At 41.6% G+C, this 19,883-nt stretch overlaps 1 protein-coding gene across 1 annotated transcript; it reads right to left on the reverse strand.

Annotated features, from left to right (window-relative positions):
• Positions 1-9,671: 9,671 nt before the first annotated feature.
• On the reverse strand, positions 9,672-14,160 carry galr2b (galanin receptor 2b; the record flags this gene model as incomplete). Its single annotated transcript, XM_079232739.1, has 2 exons — positions 9,672-10,437; positions 13,787-14,160. The coding sequence occupies 2 exons, from the start codon at positions 14,158-14,160 to the stop codon at positions 9,672-9,674; spliced, it is 1,140 nt and encodes a 379-aa protein (XP_079088865.1).
• Between the last annotated feature and the right edge of the window lie 5,723 nt (positions 14,161-19,883).

Raw genomic sequence — 19,883 nt, forward strand, 5'->3', positions numbered from 1 at the left:
AGGTCACGTCGAAGAGGAAGGAGAGAAATGGGCAGCGAGTGATGGTGAAGAGGAAGTGATGAAGAGTGAGAGCGGAGGTGAGGAGGAGAGGAGACTGAGAGTTGAAGAGCCAAGCGATGGACGACTTGACTTGACCACTGCAGTGACGCCGGACTAGAAGAAGAGAAGGAAAAAAAAAAGACCTCATTCACTTCTTTGGAGTGTAATGTAGCATTGTAATGTCTACTAGAACAATGAAGGAACAAAAGTGCTACTAAAGCGACATATTTTTGATATGATGCATCAGATTGTTTCTAAAGTAACCACACTTGTCTTTTTTTTTCTTTTTTATATATGTATTGGTAACAGATGTGTACAGTTTGTGTTAAAAGATAACAAAGTTTTATATCTATTTAAGTATTTAAAATGCTCATTTTCAATCCAATCGGCGCGTCGCTCGCCCCTGTTGAAGACGATCAAAATCCTTTTTAGGGCTGAATTTAGTTTCTTTGATTCATCGTAAGAGCCCCCTTAGTGCTTTGCATCATCCGCCTACAGGACTGTATCATGTGGCTTTCAGACCGTCTGCACTTTCATCGCATTTCCTGCAACGTGAGCTTCTAAAGCGCCAAACATGACCTGAAAGGTGGAACGCTCTGTTCAGTGTTCTGCAGCCCAGTGTCTGAGGATGGCTCTTTTCATGTTCAACCTTTTGTGGTGCTGTTATTATGAATATAAGGAACACTTTAGTTATTATTTATTATGTTTTATTGGGTTGCACTACTGCATTTAGTTGCTGGTTATTTAGTGTGTACTGCATGTGAATGTAGCTGATGGCTATGAGTATGTACAGAAGAGAATTGGCTATAGAAGGAACCTAAGTAGATGCAATAGTACTGTGTGTTTTTTTATTTTATTTTAATTTTTCAATAGATATGATTGGAAAGCTCAAGGTGAATATCTATGCAAATCGGCTCCCCTAATCCAAAAACGGCAAAGGGCTCCTATATTTATTCACTCAAAAGTTAAGTCCATTTTCAAAACCTGGGCAGCATATTGATCCCGTATCAATATCAGGATATGACACTAGATATCCTCTCAGATTTTGGATATCGTAATATGGCAGGTGTTGACTTTTCCTGGCTTCATAGGCTGCATCGCAGTAAAGTGATGTCATCCTCTGAAGTAAAGTGATGTCATCCTCTGAAGTAAAGTGATGTCATCCTCTGAAGTAAAGTGATGTCATCCTCTGACATCACTCACCAGACGGCTTTAGCTGTTCTGCTATTTGCCTTTACCCACGTAGTCATTTTATCCAAAACTCCCATGATGTAAACATTTCATGAAAGGTCAACCCTGCAAGAAAAAAAAAATATTGCAATATTTGATTTTCTCCATATCACCCAGACCTATTAGCGGCTAAATGTAAGAACAGACAGGCTTTTTAAAAGGCTGTTTGATAAATGTCTCTTAATTCCGCCGTGTGTTTAGATCCTACTGAAGTCAAGTTGGGTCGAGGGCAACGAGCTAAAGGTTTTACAATCGTGACGAGGGCTGTTTGTGGATCATTAATCTGACCTTTCATAAATTACTCGGTGCCGAAGACTATTTTGAAAACAATTATTCTGAAGAGGCCAGTTTGCTTGATTTTCTTTTAATTATTTCAAACACTGAATGTCACAGTCTGGGGTTGCGTTCCATAAACCAAGTGGTCCGCGTTGTTCTCGTTGTCGGTAGACTTCTCGTGCAGAGAGGCTCCTTGACTCGGACAGAGGTCGCATCACAGCATTGGGATGAGAAAGCCAGTGAACGTCATGCAGGTCACATGTTAAACATACTGCAAGTGGAGAGGAAGGCTAACACACTGAAATGTTGAGTTTATCATCTTTACATCACGTTTATTGTTTTTATTCTTTATTTCCGGGCTCCCTAAGCCCTATCATCTTAAACTCAAAACCACAGCTGCACCTCGTGTCTGGAAGAGTCGTCTAGTGCGAGTGATCGCGTTACACCAAAGAGAAAATAAAAAGTAGATGGTAGGCCGGCTGGTGAATTACCCTTTTACATTAATATCCACCTTCAATCTGTGGCAGCACTTTTTATTCAGTAGCTTTGTTCATTTAAAAAATAAATCATAATCAGTTGCACGAAAAGAGCAGCATGTGCTTTGCGATGGAGGCTGTGTGTGTGTGTGTGTGTGTGTGTGTGTGTGTGATTGCAGTTTTCTGATGCATCTTGTTGGGAACATCAGCTTTGAAAGCATCTTCAACCTCATTGTAGCTCTAAATAACAGCCTCAGCCATTTGTATTTCCTGTCCCCTCTATTTGGCATCCTAGAAAACAACATGTATAACCTGGAACAGCACAAACTGAAATGATACAAAAAATACAGGAACATGAACAAGAAAGAACATGACATTAAAATTCAAGGACTGTGTGTGTGTGTGTGTGTGTGTGTGTGTGTGTGTGTGTGTGTGTGTGTGTGTGTGTGTGTGTGTGTGTGTGTGTGTGTGTGTGTGTGTGTGTGTGTGTGTGTGTGTGTGTTTCCCCCGTTCCTATTCACTGCAGGATTCAATGGAAACGTAACAAAAGTGTTTTTGGTATGAAGACGAGGCAGAAAGAAACCAGAGCGCTGCGTCACATGTGGTGCCACATATCCTCCTCCTTGAAATGCTGTTTTGATGCTGCCTTTTCATTTTTTATTTCTAACTTAAATGAGTTTAGCTTTAATATATTTACTGCATTTGCCTCCAGTGGTCCTTCGTTTGTTAAGTTATACGTTGTTGAGTACGTGATCAAGTTGCATACTGTAAGTATTATCTTGATTCTCATTGTTTATTTCTTTTGAAATACATATAGATTACAAATCTGTTCTGATTCTTACTGTGAACGCCCCAAAAGTTCCCTTATTTAAGATCAATGAAATGTATATAATACACATCAGAGTGCCTTTATTACTATGCTAATGATGTCTGCCGTGTGACTTTCAGACAGATGTGGGGACGTAAATACCGGGGATTTGTTCCATTTCTTCTTTTTTTTTTTGACATTTTTGTTAATTTAATTTGGTCTTTCTCGTTAAATGTTTGTCACTATTCCACCTTTTTTCTATGTAAATATGTACAACTTTAATGTGTCATCAACCAGCAGCCCAGACAGCACATCGAGCACCCTGGACCTGTTTCTGTTCACTCACTTGCATGGTCACCTTTTAAAGGTACCTGGACAATAAATACATGCAATAAAACCAGCGCTGGACTTCTGAGTGTGATTGACCCAAAACTGTTTGTCATCTGCTGTCAAATGTATTCGTGCCCATCAGAATGTAAAGTGGCTCTTGGGTATTTTCCTTCAAATACATGTCTGCTACGTCACTGTCAGGAGACGCTGCGTGGGCCCACAGCGCATCTGCACTATTTTAAACTGGCTGTTCCATATTTGCCGTTTGGATTTCCATCCGTGTGGATTTAGATTTTCTATTTGAGTGAAAAACAATGGAAATGTGCTCCGAGTTTACCAGTCTGGGGTGTTTTTGAGCTTCAACTTCCAATCTGTGTGTGTACAATGGAGAAAAATTGGTACTTAATACTGCAAGTATATGAATACAGCAATACTTTTATCAGTGGGTCATAGGCTCAATCATCAGGCAACACATCCTGACTTAACAAACATTTATTTAAATGACATTTATGGAAATGATTTGCTTACAGGAATCCCATAAGGTGACATGCTGCAGTGCTGTGTTTCAGACTGAAGAGGGCGCTGTTAACTGCTAATATCCAATGCAATACGCTTTCAGGAGCGTATTTGATATATGGAGAAGGAGTGGATCAATATGTTCTGAACGTTTCCCTGTACGCCTCAAACCGCTACTCTCTCTTTCTCTGGCCGTTTACACATTGATCCATAAATTGGAGAAATGATGATTTCCTGCAAATTACCAGGAATTGTGCCGCTTTTACAACTCGACAACGCCTGTTTAGGGCAAATAGGATAATGCAGTGTTGCGTTACTTACTAATCGATGAACAGTCTCGGATAAGCAAAGTGAAAACATCTTAGTCGATGCCTTGCAGCACCTCATGGAGTCAAACCAAAGTAATAACCACTATATTGAGCGTTCAACCTAAAAATGAATGTATATCTTTGAGCTGTCAAGTCTCGGCAGCAGTACACACGAGTGGACAAAGCTTCACTGCAGGTGTCGTTTCACCTCTCAAGGCCACCTGATGTTTCTTCATGTTACTGGATGAGATTTCTCTGTAGGGTCAGATAAAGATACAGCATCTTTTAAATCACCCATTGAAGCTGCATTTCATTCTGGGGATTATAGTCAGTATTGTTCAGTTATAGCATATATCAAGAGATTGGTGTTCAATGCTTAACTCTCACAGAGTTTTCTTACCTGACACCACTCGTAATGATGCTGTCGTTGATGTCTGAGATCTCAGGACAGCATTAACTGAAATGCTCTGACGATATCTGTTGCTGCTGCAGGACCAAACAAAGCCCGTCCAATCATTTCATTTGGCACGAATATAATGATTGGACGGCCGAGCTGCCTGTCTCCCCCATCATCCACCTGCATGCACTCTGCATGTGCACTAATGGTGCGTCACTCCAGTCCTCCACTAGCTGCTGGCCCGGTGCAGAGGCCTCACGGGACAGACACTGGTCAGACAGTCAGTGCTGCCGACACGGAGACTTTCTCCCCAGATTTAGCGCCTTTTGGAGCTTGTGCTGCTACTTTCATTGGAAAGGAGTTGGCAGCACTGGGCTGGTGTTCTTCAGTTGGATACGTTCTCCAATGTTGCCGACTGCAGCTTTAAAGGAACTGCTGGTGCAAAAAAAACATCCCTAAATTTACCATAAAATTTGAAGAAAACTCATTTTTTCTTTGTTATGTAGATATTTACAAAGAAAAATAGCTTCGCGGACATCATTTATTTCATTTTATTAAAACCTAGAGAACATCAATGCACCATGTGACTTCCCCGCTGGCTCCTGTCTCATGAACCAATCACTTCCATGTGTGCCTTCAATTGAATCTTCAGCTTTTCTTAGAAAAGCAATTCCTTCAAGGTTCCTCCCGATGTCCGTATGTGAGCTTCCATTATTAGCTTTCCCTTGTTGCGTGTTTGTTGAAGGTTCACTTCTCACATCTTTAGCACTGCCACTCAATGCAATGAAGTCGCTTCTTATTTCAGAGACCAAGGATTCACATCGGGTAGAACAACCAGCCAATTACAACCCAAAATAGATCGAATTTCCCTCGGAGATAATTGTTTTTCAAATTTCTAATTGCATCGAAATAGACACATTTTCTTTTTTTCCCCCTGCAATCATGGCTTCACTCTTAAACAATCTCAGATACAAAGATGAATTGCAGCGTGGTTTCCAGGGCAACCACAGCACCAGTGCAGATTTACAGTCCCATACATAACGGGCCTAATTTACGTTGCGACACTACATTCACATTCACAAGAAGAACTCCCACTCTGACCCACTTTCAGTCGTCTAAGTGCAAGAAGTGTGTCTCAGTCTGCTTTGTTCTCTCTGCAGTAGAACTACTCTCTTAATGGAGATGTTGTGTCCTCTGCTGTTATTTCACAAGGAAGAAACAACACTGCATTTACAGAAGAGTGTTTTGCCTGATGCCCTATTGTACGTACAGCAGTGTTTTTTCTTTCTTTTCTCGCTGTAAACAGCTCTGGTCATAAGCAGATGGTTTTAGTTCGACAAATAAGTGGATTGAATTGATTTGATCATCTTCTGAGACCTGACGTCACAAAAAGGCTTCACAATAAAAGACAAAGAGAGATATGACAACATATAGGCAATATAAAACAACTACAAAGAGACATGAAGCAGCTGCAAAGAGACTTAAAATGACTACAACAAAGAGGAAAAAACACCCTAAAGGGACATCAAACAACCACAAAGACACACAAAACCGCCACAAACACACAAACGTATCACAAAGAGACAAAAGCCATACAGAGTTTGTGTCTCGCTCCTTTGCAGGACAGACGGTGGGGCCTCTGAGCCTCATAATCCACAGTGAATCTTCTCACATATACGCATTTCATGTAGAAATACCTCCAAAATAAACCCACTGGTGCTTCTCTACTGACAACATCATCCGTTATTGATCATTGCCAGTGTTGGGGGTAACGAGTTACAAAGTAACGGATTACAGTAACGTAATTACTATTATAGGAAACGAAGTAAAGTAACGCATTACACTCAAAATATTGGTAACTACACTACTTTACTAGACCTCAATAACGCGCGTTCCTACGTTACTCATGAGACTGAGAATGAGACATGAGAATGGATGAGACGGAGACGGAGACGGAGTGCCCGGATCCAACTGGGAGCTTCTCTCCAGGTTCCCTAGGATTAAGGATATTGCAAAGCAATACAACACTCCAATACCATCAAGTGCACCTGTCTGTAATGACGTGGAGCTTCTAATGAGGACAAGACACGTCTGGTATGAACGGAATCCCTCTACTGGTGAATTGCAGTATTACAGCTGTTAAAGCATTGAGAACGCGCTCTTGCACCCGACATGTATATATTGTCCACACGTAACATCAACATTAGTTAGCGTCAACAAGCACGTATCATTGTACTTTCTGCCTTCAAAGTAAAAGCACTTCCTGTTTACATGCTCTTCACAATAAGAGTAAATCATGTAATAAAACAAGTTACAACACTGTGGAAAGGCGTTCAGCCTGGGCAGTATTGTTCTGACCCCAAGGAGGAGCAGGCTGTCGGATAAAAGATTCCAGAGACTTTTACTCATGCGATACAATCGCTATTTTGAAGAATAGAGAAAAATGATAAACTTCATAGGATATAGTGCACTTTCTGTTTATTTAGGCAATGATGAAGTGGATTTTCTGTTTATTTAATTGCATTTTCTGTTTCTATTTTTTGGGTTAAGTGCATTTCTGTTTCTATTTTATGGGAAAAAGTGCCATTCATTTTTCTATTTTTCTTAAACCACTACAATGATTCCTATAACAAGGTGGTTTTGTTCTTAGGAGTCGGCCCCCATTTGGTTTAGTGGGGTCTCATGTTTCCAAAAGCCTGTTTTCAATGTGTTATGCTGTTTGACCTGAATGTCCCCACCATACACAGCCTCTTGTATCCTGTTGTTTGTGGATTTTAAAGTGAGGCATATTTCTTTGGTCAGACAGTGTGAACAGGGTTAATGTTCGTTCAAATTAATAGCTGAGTTTTATATGCCATTTTGTTTTACATGTTTACAATTACAATACATGTGGAAAGGCTAAGAGATGCCCTTTACTGAAAATAAAGTGATGAAAGGGCCATGATGTTTGTCCAGGTATCTTTGCGGTTAATTTGGACATTTGCTTAAAAAAATGGAAAGTAAAGTAACTAGTAGTTAAGTTACTTTTCAAATGCAGTACCTAGTAAAGTAATCTAGTTACAATTTTCAGAAGTAACTAGTAACTTGTAACTAGTTACTTTTTCTGAGAAACTACCCCAACACTGATCATTGCACAGAGGAATCCAATACAAAAGGACGGCTTACTTGAAAAGTGTCATCATCGTTGTGTCAATTTCGTGCGCTTCTTCATTTATTCATCAGTGTCTTACTTTAAGTGCAGCGTGGCGCCGTCTCTGCTCTCGCCTCCCAGAGATCTCTGTGATCTCTCAAGAGATCTGATCTCTTAGTCCTGCAGCAGAAAACAGCGGCTAAAGCCTCAAGCAGCAATAGAGAGAAAAATGGATGTTTCCTGTTTTTCATTGGCTTCACATTACTAGATAGATAGATAGATGATTAAATAGATGGATAGATGGATAAATAGATGGATAAGAAATCACTAAAATCTCACAGCTGAAAATATTTTATTTGGTCATGTAAAGTGTTGCAAAACATTTTGATAAATATCTATTTTTATATATATTCTTAAAATCTACAACAAACAAACAAAACAATAATTGGTCAGTGCAAAGGAGGATGTTCGGTCTGGAAATGAATTTCTCAAGAGGAAAATTGCGTTTGACACAATCTGAGCAGAACACGGCTAAAAGATACTTTTTAAATTTTTTTTTACATCTTTGAGGTAGGAAACAAGCTTACAGAGAAACACAGAGAGAAAGATAGAGATACCGAGGATCTGAGAAACAAAACAAACCATTATGATCATCATTTCACAGCTTTTAAATTCACAAAACACACCTTTTTAAAAGACAATCCTTAATTGCTTAAGTGCACTCATTGATAAACGTAATAATAATAATTTAAATATATATTATTTCACACCATAGAGAAACATGCCATGATTACAATCATTGCAAAATACAAGTTAAGCAAGAACACATGTCCAGTTTTCTACGAGGGTCCAAAAAGACACGAGTCTTTTCCCAAGAGCGCTTTCATTTTTATCAAAAACTAATACACTTCTCACCAGATGTAGCTGACACCTGATTCTTGAACGCTGGTATGAAATTGAAATATAACTGAATATCATGTTTTGTTGTATGTTATAGCGTAAATATAATTCAAATATTTCAGTAATATCTCGACAAGACAGAACAGCATCTGCATGCAAGAGTCAAAGGAAACGGAGCAAACAGCTCCGATTAGAAAACCTACGATCTCAAGAAGAGACGAGTTATTGGAAAGCTAGTCACAGATGACGGGTGAGTTAGCGTGAAAAGAGACTACCGTAACTGACCCGAAAAGCTACGGTGGAACATGTTTTTTGAAAATGCGAGGAGGAATGCCATTCCTTCAGATTTCATGAGCAAATCAATGACCCTGAATCTGTCTCAAAACCTGCTGGAGGTCAAGTAGAAGGGCAAATAGTTCTGACTTACAGTCGCCGACCTTTCAACGTCTTTGGAAAGGTGAAACAAACTGTGACATAATGGGACACATTCTGTTGCTGCTCCTAAAAAGTGCTGGAGTAATACTCAAATGCTGAAAAAAAACTCAAATGTGTAGCCTGTTATGGAAACCTTTTTAGCAGAAGTGGAATATAATATTCACAACTAAGTTTCCATTGGCGTATAATCACCTTGATACGAAGAATTGTTGTGTTTTGTGTTTCCGTTAGCTTAGACTGAGCCCTTTCTATCTAAAAGGAGCTGGTCCTCTTCACAGAGGCATCACAAGATGCCTGCATACTTTCAATGCCGTTGCCGTTTGATTTATGCGAATATCGACAATGGTTGCTGGCATGATGAGTTGCAAACAGAGTTGTTCTTTTCCCAGCAGTTCATGCGCTGGTCCTGCCTGAAGGCCGAGGTTCTCTGACACCGCCGGAGAGGGAGCGTTGAGCCGAGGAGCTTTTAGTCGGTTGCAGCATCCCCGCGAGATGAGACAATCCTACACACTGGACTTTAAATACATACCAAGCTTCAGGCCACAGTTAAGGCAAATGGTGGAAAACAGAGACATTTTTCATTCTTCGTGAATATAAGCAAACCTTTCTGACTGAGTTTGAGGAACATTATGAGAGGAAATATCTAACAAAGATGACGCTGTGGACTCACTGTATTGACTAGAATATGTTTCATTTGATCTCCTCTCCTTTTCTCCCACCCAAACTGTGAAAGCCGTGGCGATGACTCAACACATTCCCCGCTGCGATGCCATTCCCGCACATAAGGCCATCTGTAACCGCTGCGTAACAATCGCCGAACCGCTCGTCAAGTCTGCCGCTGAAAGGGCAGATTCAGCGTCACCGTGGCTTCTCTCGGCTCTCCGATCCGCCTGTTGATCATTTCGCACTCGTTCTGCCGCACGTTCTGCTCCTCGTTCATCTGCGACACCTCCGTGGACGCCGCTTCGAACCCGGGCACGGTGTTGGCCACGTGGACCACGTGCACCTTGTTCCTCCCGTTTTTGCTGAGGATGCAGCTGAAGACTTTCTTGAAGCCTTTGCGAAAGTGCTTGGACACCAGAGCGTACACGATGGGGTTGACGCAGGAGTTGGCGTAGGCCATGCAGTGGGAGAGCAGCCGGAAGGCGTACGTGGTCTGGTTGAAGGGGAAGTCTCCGTACAGGTAGCACAGGATCACCACGTGGTACGGCAGCCAGCAGATGCAGAAGAGCACCGTGACGATGATGATCATTTTGGTGACTTTGCGCTTGGCCCTCTTGGACTCCGACATGCCGTCCAGCGGGTCCACGGCCGTCCACAGGTACTTGATGGTCCGGGTGTACGAGAGGCTCACGATCAGCACGGGGATGACGTAGCCGAACAGGAAGGTGCAGGTGTCCAGCACCTTCCGGTTCTGCTCCTCCCAGCCGGGGATGCACACGGTGCTGTTGGCGTAGTCGATCAGGTCGTAGTAGCTGAGATACGGGCCGGCGAAGACCAGAGAGAGACCCCAGATGATCACCATGGCGACCACTGCGTTGCACGGAGTCCGTAGCTCTCTGGAGCGCAGCGGGTAGCGGATGGCCAGATACCTACGGAGAGAAGAAATAACACCGTGACATGTGGTCCGAAGCACGTGTGGTGCAGCGTGATGACTACAGGCTGAAAGAGAGCTTCATGCAACGGCTAAACTTTGTTCAATAAACTATGTGTACTTGCATAATGCTGTAAATATTATGAAGGAAGCTAAAACGTGAAATACTTTTCTTGGTTAGTAATCAATTCATTATTTAGTCAGCTCAGTGAAACCAGAAATGCACGATGACTTTACGCTTGTTATGTAACTTGCATAAAAAAGTACGCTATTTATGTAGTTGTGTACATTGTTACGCTACTATTTCATTTTTTAAATATTTAATTTAACCACGTTGCATGGTGCGTCTCTGTGATGCGAGGCCGATATGAAATGTATTTATAGATCCTATTTTTGTTTCAGAAACGTCGATATTCAACGAACCCCGTCGTTTGCTGTAACGGACAATGCCAACATTTCTGGAGAGAGGGGTGGCCGCGAAATCCTTTAACAAGACACTTAAATACGATTTTGTGTCAATCAATAGAAAGTGAATCAGATTTTATGGGTGTGCGCTCTCAGAAATCTTTTAAGTTGGGATAAATTAAGCTGAGACAAGTTGATTCCAGTATTTACATTTGTGTTGTGGATCACAAATTCAACTCAAAAGTGAAAAAAATTCTGGCTTCCAAGGTTCAGCGGGCATATTATGAATGAAATATTACATCAGGTGCAGAGAGCATTGTGAGTGAAGACAACATGACAATTGATTTTGGTTTTACTCCCCCATTAGTTTGGTTTTATGAAAGGAACATCCACAGAAGAAGCTGCCACCTCCACACTGGCTGTTACCGAGGCTCCTGTGTTGGAAGATAATCAGTCACAACTCAGCCGTTTGTGGGTTTTATTGAATAAAAAACACCTCAGGGGGAAATAAGTCAAACTTTGCTGTAATATTCACAAAAAGGCTGTTACAGGATGGATTTTCAATAGGAATCGGATGGCGCATGCATCGCTTGGTGAAACCAGCACAGAGCATGATTGTGCCTTGTGCTGTGCTCTTGATGTTGCAGAGCGGGGCGGCAACAAAGGAGCAAATCCCGCCACACATCACATGGCGTCGTGAAGAAAGAGCCCGATGTTTTTCATGGCACAGATCTCTTTCAATATTCTGACACCACACTGCGTTTCACACACGACTGCTGAGGTTATTGCCTCTTCGTCACCTGGTTTGTTCCTCTTTGAACATGCACAGCCCGTATTTGCCATTATGAACATGCTGCTTTATGAGCTCGGGTTCTCTGAGGGACGGGAGGAGTATTCGAGGCGTTGCGGCTTCTCTGTTTCAAGAGGCAAGGATTCTGGGTAAAGCTGCACATTCATGACGTCTCCATCTGCATTTACAGGACACTTCAGCTGGCTCTTGAGAGTCAGAGCCATCAGCCTCTTTGAAACCTGACTGAAATGGAGCCAAAGACACTTCACATTCAACATAAGAGAAAAAAGCACACGGTGGCCCGATGACCTGGACAACTGCAGGTACTCAGACATTATGTCGGTTTCTGTTCATATCTGACAAGAAGCTTTGCTTTTAGTGTTTTGAGAGAGCTTCTAGTGATCAGGTACCGATTAAAATGTAGAAAAGAAGACAGGTAAACATCTGTATGATACGAAATACTGACTCACCACAATGTCTGTGAAATTGAGCCATGGCTGAATTCATATGAGTATCCCCATATTACACAAAGTACTGGCTCAATTCAGATGCTGTTTCCGTATTTTCTAGTGATTATATTGGATTTTGCCCAAACATGCTATATGATGTGTAACTGCAGCCTCAACTGATACAGAAATCTAGAGATCGACTTTCACATTTATAGAAATTGGAAGCAGAAATTATATATTAACTTGCATTACCTAAATTAAATCAAGTATTTCTGCAAATGCACTCCCTGATAAGAAGCTATACTGGCCAACTGTTTTGTTTTATACTGAATCATTTTCACATGGGATATCTCTCTGGCATAAAATCACAGTAAACATATGATCTGCCTTTGGGCGGCTCACTGTAGAAGCAAATATTTCCCATTAAAAGTGTGTAGGTGTGTGTGTGTCTGTGTGCTGCTGTTCATTCAGGCTGAACTGTGATTTAATTCCTGCAGGGGTTTCCTGGTCGAAAGTGTAACTGTAAGCTGCTGCCTCTTTTTTTGAAACTGGTTACACAGGAACTGAGGAGGAAGACAGCGGAAATCCATTAACATCGCGACCCGGTTGTCCCTGCTCTTTTCCCGACTGCATGAGGAGGAAACGTCTCGCTGGCAGGCTGAACAATCTATTGAACTCTCTAAATTGTTAATATAGCCAGTGCAAGCAAAGGGTGTCAGCTGCAGAGGGCAGCTGCACACGACTATGTCCATATTGACTGAGCTGACAATGTTGCCCGACAGCTATTATGATGGATCTGCAGGGGACGTCATTTTAAGGATAATGCAGGATTTTCTCATAAGATGGTTGATTGCAGATGCAGCATCTCTGTAAAGTGGTATGTGTCTTTGACATCACTGTGTGAAATGTAAACAGCCTTAATTCATTTTTTTTTTAGGTTTGATACTCTTCATTGTCATATAAAACTTGTTCAAACTGAATCATGGAGATGGTCTTTTGTAGGAATTTGGTTCATAGATTATGTCTTCAATACTGTCAGTTTGAGCAATATGACGAGAGGTTATTCTTATTAAACAAACTTCAGGAACATGTGATTGTGTTGCATTTAAAGAGACTAAACAATAAATTGCAAAAATATTGAACAGATCATTACATTACATTACCTTTAGCTGACGCTTTTATCCTAAGCAACAATAAGTGCATTTAACCATGAGCACAAACTCAGGACAACAAGAATCAAGAAAGTACAATTTCTTCAAGAAGGCCAAACTACAAAGTGCTTTAAGTAAGTGCCATTTAAGTGCTACTAAAGTGCTACTTTCTTTCTTCAAGGTATAGTCGGAAAAGATGTGTTTTTAGTTTGCGGTGGAAGATGTAGATGTACATGTACACGTAGATGTAGAGACTTTCAATCAATTGACAATGGAAATAATCATTGCTGTAGTTGCAGCTCGAGTATTAAACACCTTTTAAAACAGGAAGAAAAGGGCTTCATGGGAAATGCAACAATCACCCCCCTCTCATTTGTTTACAATAATTATATCAAGGTAATTTGAAAGTGGATGTTTCAAATGTCAAAAATGAGCCTGGTGTGTAGGTGGATATGATTATTTAAAAAAAAAAGTATTTATTGTGTGTAAAATGCTGTTGTCTGTTTTCGTGCATAATTCATACTGTCTCGTATGGGATCATTATTAACATACCTGTCCACAGAGACAGCAGCGAGTGTGAAGCTGCTGGCGTACATGGTGAGGTTGATGAAGAAGTGAACCACTTTGCACATGAAGGAGCCGAACACCCAGCCCTCCAGAGAGTAGATGGTGGCTTGGAAAGGGACGCAGAAGATGATGAAGAAGAAGTCGGCCACGCTCAGGTTGAGTATGAAGAGATTGGTGGTGTTGTATCCCACCTGCCCGCTCCGCAGCAGCACGGCGAGCACCAGGCTGTTGCCGATGGTGCCCAGCAGGAAGATGAGGGAGAAGACCACCGACACGATCACACTGGTCGGGTTCAGCTGGTAGCTTTCGGATACATTCGCCATCCCTCCTGGCCTGCTGAAATCCTCAAAGTCAGACATTTCTGAAATAGGAAATAAGAGAATTTATAATCACTATCTTAGAAGCTTATGATTGTTTTACTACGCCTCCTGGGTGGAAATATTCAATCACATCAACTGACAGCACTGTTGTGCAATCAAATTCCCATTTACATTCAGCACTATTTCCCATAATGGTGCTAAATTATATATTCAGAGCATTAATATAGCAGCAAACAACCATTTGCTCTGTTCAAATATATTGGAGTAATGTCTTCCTGAGCGGAGAATAAAATGATTCTCTCTCTGCATTTGTTGTAATCCGAGTTTCTCCTTTTTTCATTTAGCCGTGCTTGATTTAGAGTGCATGTCAGTGCATGTGAGCGTGCCCCACTCGCTAGCTCTCGGCCTGCACCGCGCTCATAAGGCGTTTACGGCTGATAATGCCGTCCCAACCAACGCTGTCGTCACGGAGGCGTCTCTCCCACCCTGCGGTTCCCCCTCAGGTAAACACCGTTAGCGCTGTTAGCACTGTTAGCTGCTTATTGAGAGCTGTGTGGAGGCAATACATAGGCTCTGAATGCACTCTTTGCTAAGTCCTGCAAGCGTAGCTTCAGCCAGCTCTGACCAGGGTATGACAACTCTCCGACTGTACTCATTTAATGTAACCGTTTCAGATTTCCCTCGTTTCACAGGCTGGTTTTGTGGACAAAAGAGCTCTCTCAGAAGAGGTTTAATGATGAGTCTTTGCAACTTTTAAAATTATACTAAAAAGGTTGACAAGCCCACATGCACCAGAAGATCTCTTTATCCAGTTAGTCCCCAGTGGAGGCATGTCACGCATATGATTAAGAGAGTGAGAAGTGTTTTTTAATTGGCTGGTGACGTATTGTCCAGTGTGTCCAGGGAATATTTACACTGTTGTATCCAAAATAAGGCTGCAAAGTAAATCTAGATGGAGCTGTTACCAGCCTAACTTAAATAGTAATGCTACATTCACACTTTGCATTACGGCTTTTATTATTTGTTTGTCGTCACAGTAACACAGTGAGAAAAGAGGGTTCCCTTTAAGGCGAAGATTGTTTGCTATTCTGCCATTAAGTCATGTAATGCATCCGTGGAGATTTGTTGAAGATTTTCAGGTAAGTGGGCTGAACAATGAGCCTCCTCTCCTCTCTAATTCAAGAAATTGTGTCTTAAACCCAGAGCTGTCTGAGTGCTGTCCACTGTTCACTCACTCTCTCTGAAAAGAAGAAGAGCAGGAATCCATTTCAGCTGGGGGATCTTTGCTTTCAGCCAAGAACACATCATCCATTCACGGTAAGCAGTGACTTATAACTGCAATTTCTGACCAGTAATGGCGTCACATTGGAGCTTCTGACCGATAAGCCGGCGCTCTCAGGATGGAGAGTCGTTCAAAATTGAGGCTTGAGAGTAAAGAGGTGCTCTTGATGGTGAAGACAATGAGCCTCAGTGGAGAGAATCACACACAAGCTTGATGTCTCCAAACATTTGATTTCATCCCATCTATCCGGCAAAGGGTTCAATTCTGGATAACATTATGAATGTGTTAAGAATTGGCAAGATTCATAGTAGATAAACAGAGTTTTATTTTGAAAGTTCTTTTTGTGTCATGTTTTGTTTTACTTCCTGTCTTTGTGTGTTTTCCCGCCTTTTTAATTGATTAGTTTCACCTGTCCCTAATTAGTCCTGCACTCCTCTCACCTCTTGTCACCAATTAGGCTTTCACTATTTATACCACCTCTGTTCCTGTGTTGCTATGGAGTTCTGTTTCCTGCCGCTGAACATCTAAGACCATGTGTGCAACCCTGTCCTCTACCATTAGGATCCCATACAACTAAGCTGCACTCTCAATTATGTTTCGAGGGAAACGTTCATTCTCAGTTTAAAACACGTGATGAACTTATTGAAACTAAACAAAAAAACACAACAAACTTAGTTAAATTTAGTAAAATAAAATAATCATGTTTTGGCTTTAAATTACTATACAATTGAAACCAGATAGGATACAAATAGTCTCCTAGGTCATCCAGCACCATGACCTCCTTCCTGCATGAACTTGCGTGGACACTGAAACGTATTTGTGATACGTCAAAAACAAGCGTGATCCTCAACAAATAAGTTTCCTTAAAACGTTATTCACAATGCAGATTATTTTTTGGGTCCTTCCAGTCTGTTCTGCTACCTGCCCTAAGACATCAACACTATTTATACAGGACAGAGATTGGCTGTTAAGAATGTGCGTTATTACACTTTCTCATTATGTTATATTGCTGCAATTCTTTCTTTGAGGTTTTGAAGAGCACACCTGAAATTACAACGTATCTGACGGGAATTTCCATTTTTCTGCCATTCAGACTTCCAAGCGACGCTTGCTCATTCATCGCTGACAGCTCCTGAATGGACTCTCTCCTGTATAGAAGAAACTCCCCGTCACATCACCATCAAACGGTGGCCTTCATTTCGAAATGTCAATTTTGCCCGAGCCTTTTCATGTGGAAACAAAACGCAAATTGAGCGGCAGTAGAGAATGTGGATCCAATTCTGCAATATTCTTGGTTAACTCCACATAATTGATGTTGTACCGGCAATTTCATGTGATGGAAACAACCCACATCCTTGATAATGCCAAATGCCAAGATAAGGCTGCAATCATAATAAATCAGACTTAAAATAAATGTTTCATGGAATCACCCTAAAGCAAGAATGTAGCTTGATCTGAGTTGAACTGAATATGCATGAAGGAAGGTTGCTAATTAACCAACCTAAATGAACTGACTGGCTTTTTATATGAAAGACGTGCCGCATCATTACGTAACGCCCGATCACAGACCTGTGGCAGAACAAATGCGATCATTTATAAAAGTCATGGAGCTGGATTGTCAAAGCAGCACTGAGACGCAACTTGTTGATGGACAGATTCAATTTTATTTCGGCTGTGTCTGATGAAGAAATCATCACAGAAGTGTTGTCTTTATATGGCAGTAAAGCAAAATCACAGGGATCTGATATTCTCTAAACACGCACCATTACCAACTGATATCTTGTGAGAATATTTCAGAGCTTCCTCTGGCTTTCATACTCCAATCTCAGCAAAAACCAGCTTAAAATGAATTATTAAGCATTATTAAACTTTCAACACCCTCTGAGTGTGATGCCAATCTATCTGCATGATCACAATCGTGACGGAGAGCAAAATGAAGAGGATGCACTGATTACAGGCAAGCGAATGACACTCTAAATGGAGATTAAAGGAACGTGTTCCTATAAACCTCATCAAGAGGGTATAGGTAGCATCGGCTGGTCGGGGCTGCAGAGAAATGTTCCTCACATCTTTGAGTCAGAGCCTGACTTCAGCAGTCTCTTTCATGGTGAGGCTCATTCCCCATTATCCTCACATGGAAAAGACAATATGGGCTGGGATATCAGGGCTTTGACTCAGATGAGAACATGTGCAAGAGTCTCAGGGGGGAACAGGGCAAACAGTGTCATACAGGAGCTTTAGGCTGGTAACGGAGCGAGCGGGACCTTCGGCTGAGCTCGGTGTGACTGCACGATTTAGAGTTTTTACAGAATTATTCAATGAAAAGTGAAAACGGCAGAGCTGGCGAGGAGGAGGGGGGTGATGGACTTAGCACAACCCAAACCAGACTCTGTGGGAAAGCATCTTCATTTTCTCAGGAGAGTCTTCAGCATTCAAATAAATGATGAGCAGACACACATAAACCAGAGTACGTCACCATATGTTGCATCTTTATCAATAAGAAACATAGCCAGAATAAGTCACGTGACATTAAAGGCAGGTGTTGACACAGATTTAAAAACGATAATAACTTTAGATATCAGCGGAGCAACTTCAACATGTCTGCCTCTTGTAATGAAATGATAAAAAAAATAAGATGCCGATTGTGTGCCATATATGTGGAAATGCAAAAGGCTCTTTCCAGCATTTGCATTCTGCTCCAGCAGCAGAATCAGCATGCAGCTCATGGCAGATGCTGTATGATAAACGTACCCGGCTGATGATGGGTGGACAGCATCCGAAGCGTCCTCTCAGATTAAGAACGAGCCTCCCAGCAGACCTGCTTCCTCGCTCATAGTCTCTCTCTGCCGAAGCCTCTGTTCTCCCAGTGTACGTCGCTATCTGGCCGCGTTGCTGGTATCTTACTCTTCCTCCGCCTCCCCTCCCCCCCTTCCCCTTCTCCAACCCAACCTCTCTCCCCCTTGTGAGGACTCCTCCGCCACAATCATTTGAATGTTCACTCTTCACTGCAGAGCGGAGGTATGGAGGGGAGGCTGCAGCCTGTTCACAATCAGAGCATCATCAGGAGGATTCCCTGACAAATAACCCAACGCCACATCGATCACTTGCACCCAAATCAGTCTTAAAATCGAGACGGTGACCTTTGCATTTGCATTAATCCTTTACCTCGGCTCGGCATGCAGCGACTCTGTCTGCTGAGAGGGAACACATTTCAATTTAGCCAATCAATTCAGGAGGCACACAAGAAAAATACTGGCTGTGTGACATTGTTGGAGCTGCAATTTGTGGGTAGCATTCCTCAGCACGTTATTTATTTACTAACCCCCAAGTCTAACTTTTAGGATCAGATTCATTACTTCAGGTATTTCACTGCATTAAAAACTGAATACGCGGTATGGGTAACAAATGTTGTGCTTCAGGCGATGTTCAAGGTGCATCTTAATTCATGACCATGTGTCAATAACACAACCTCAAGCTAAAAATGAACGTCTAATAGTTCAGGGATCTCAGTGGTGAACAGCTGTGGAGGGATTAGAAACAGTTATGTGATAATTGAAGAGTCTTGACCAACAGGAAAGGTTATCATGAAATACATGAAAGTCTCTTTTGATGTTAACAGCAGATTACTGAATGCATTATTTTCTCTTTTTTTTTTTACCAGGAATATATAATCACAAAGTCTACATCTAATGCTCCTTTTTGTCTGGATTGTTGAGCAACATCCACTCCCTTGACAGATTACTATTATAGTGTCCTATTTTAAATTATTATTAAAAAAAGCATGGGGAGAATAACTGCCATGATACAGCAGCTAATGGGGATCCAAATAAACAAACAAACAAATGATGAAAAAAAACACAGAAGGAGAACTCCATCATGTCAGAGGTCAATTAAAGGTTACAAGTATCAGTGAAGGGTCAAGCTGACATTGCGTTTATTTAAGAATAAACAGGGGACAAGAATGAGTCACACTACAGAGACGAGGCAGAATGAAACTGTCATCAATAACTAAAATTGTGCTATGAGTGATGACCAATGCATACAAAATAAAAATGATACAAAAGCATGAAACAAGGGGGGAAATATCTTAAACAGTACAATGCATATCTTAATGTATTTATGAGACTCCTCCTGACACATATGCAGACTATAAGCTTCCTATTTACTTCATAGTATTGAGAACGCAATGTCCGCATGCGGATGTGTGTTCCTTCTGCTTCCTGCTGCTCTTTTTAACACAATCACGGTTCCAAAGTATTGACCCTCCAGGCACCCATACATCAAACTATCTGTCATTACTGCCTCCTCTAATGAGGGATCCAGACGGAGAGAAGGGGTCAAGCTTCTGTTATCGGGAGAGACGATAACAACTTTGTTGTTTAGTGAAGTACTGACTTTTTTTATTTACTCACTGGTTCAATTGCAAACCCAGATGAGTCATTCAAGCAGCATCTTCACTGGAGGAGTCAGGTGTGGGCTT

This window comes from Taurulus bubalis, assembly GCF_910589615.1.
Source record: "Taurulus bubalis genome assembly, chromosome: 17".
NCBI lineage: Eukaryota > Metazoa > Chordata > Actinopteri > Perciformes > Cottidae > Taurulus > Taurulus bubalis.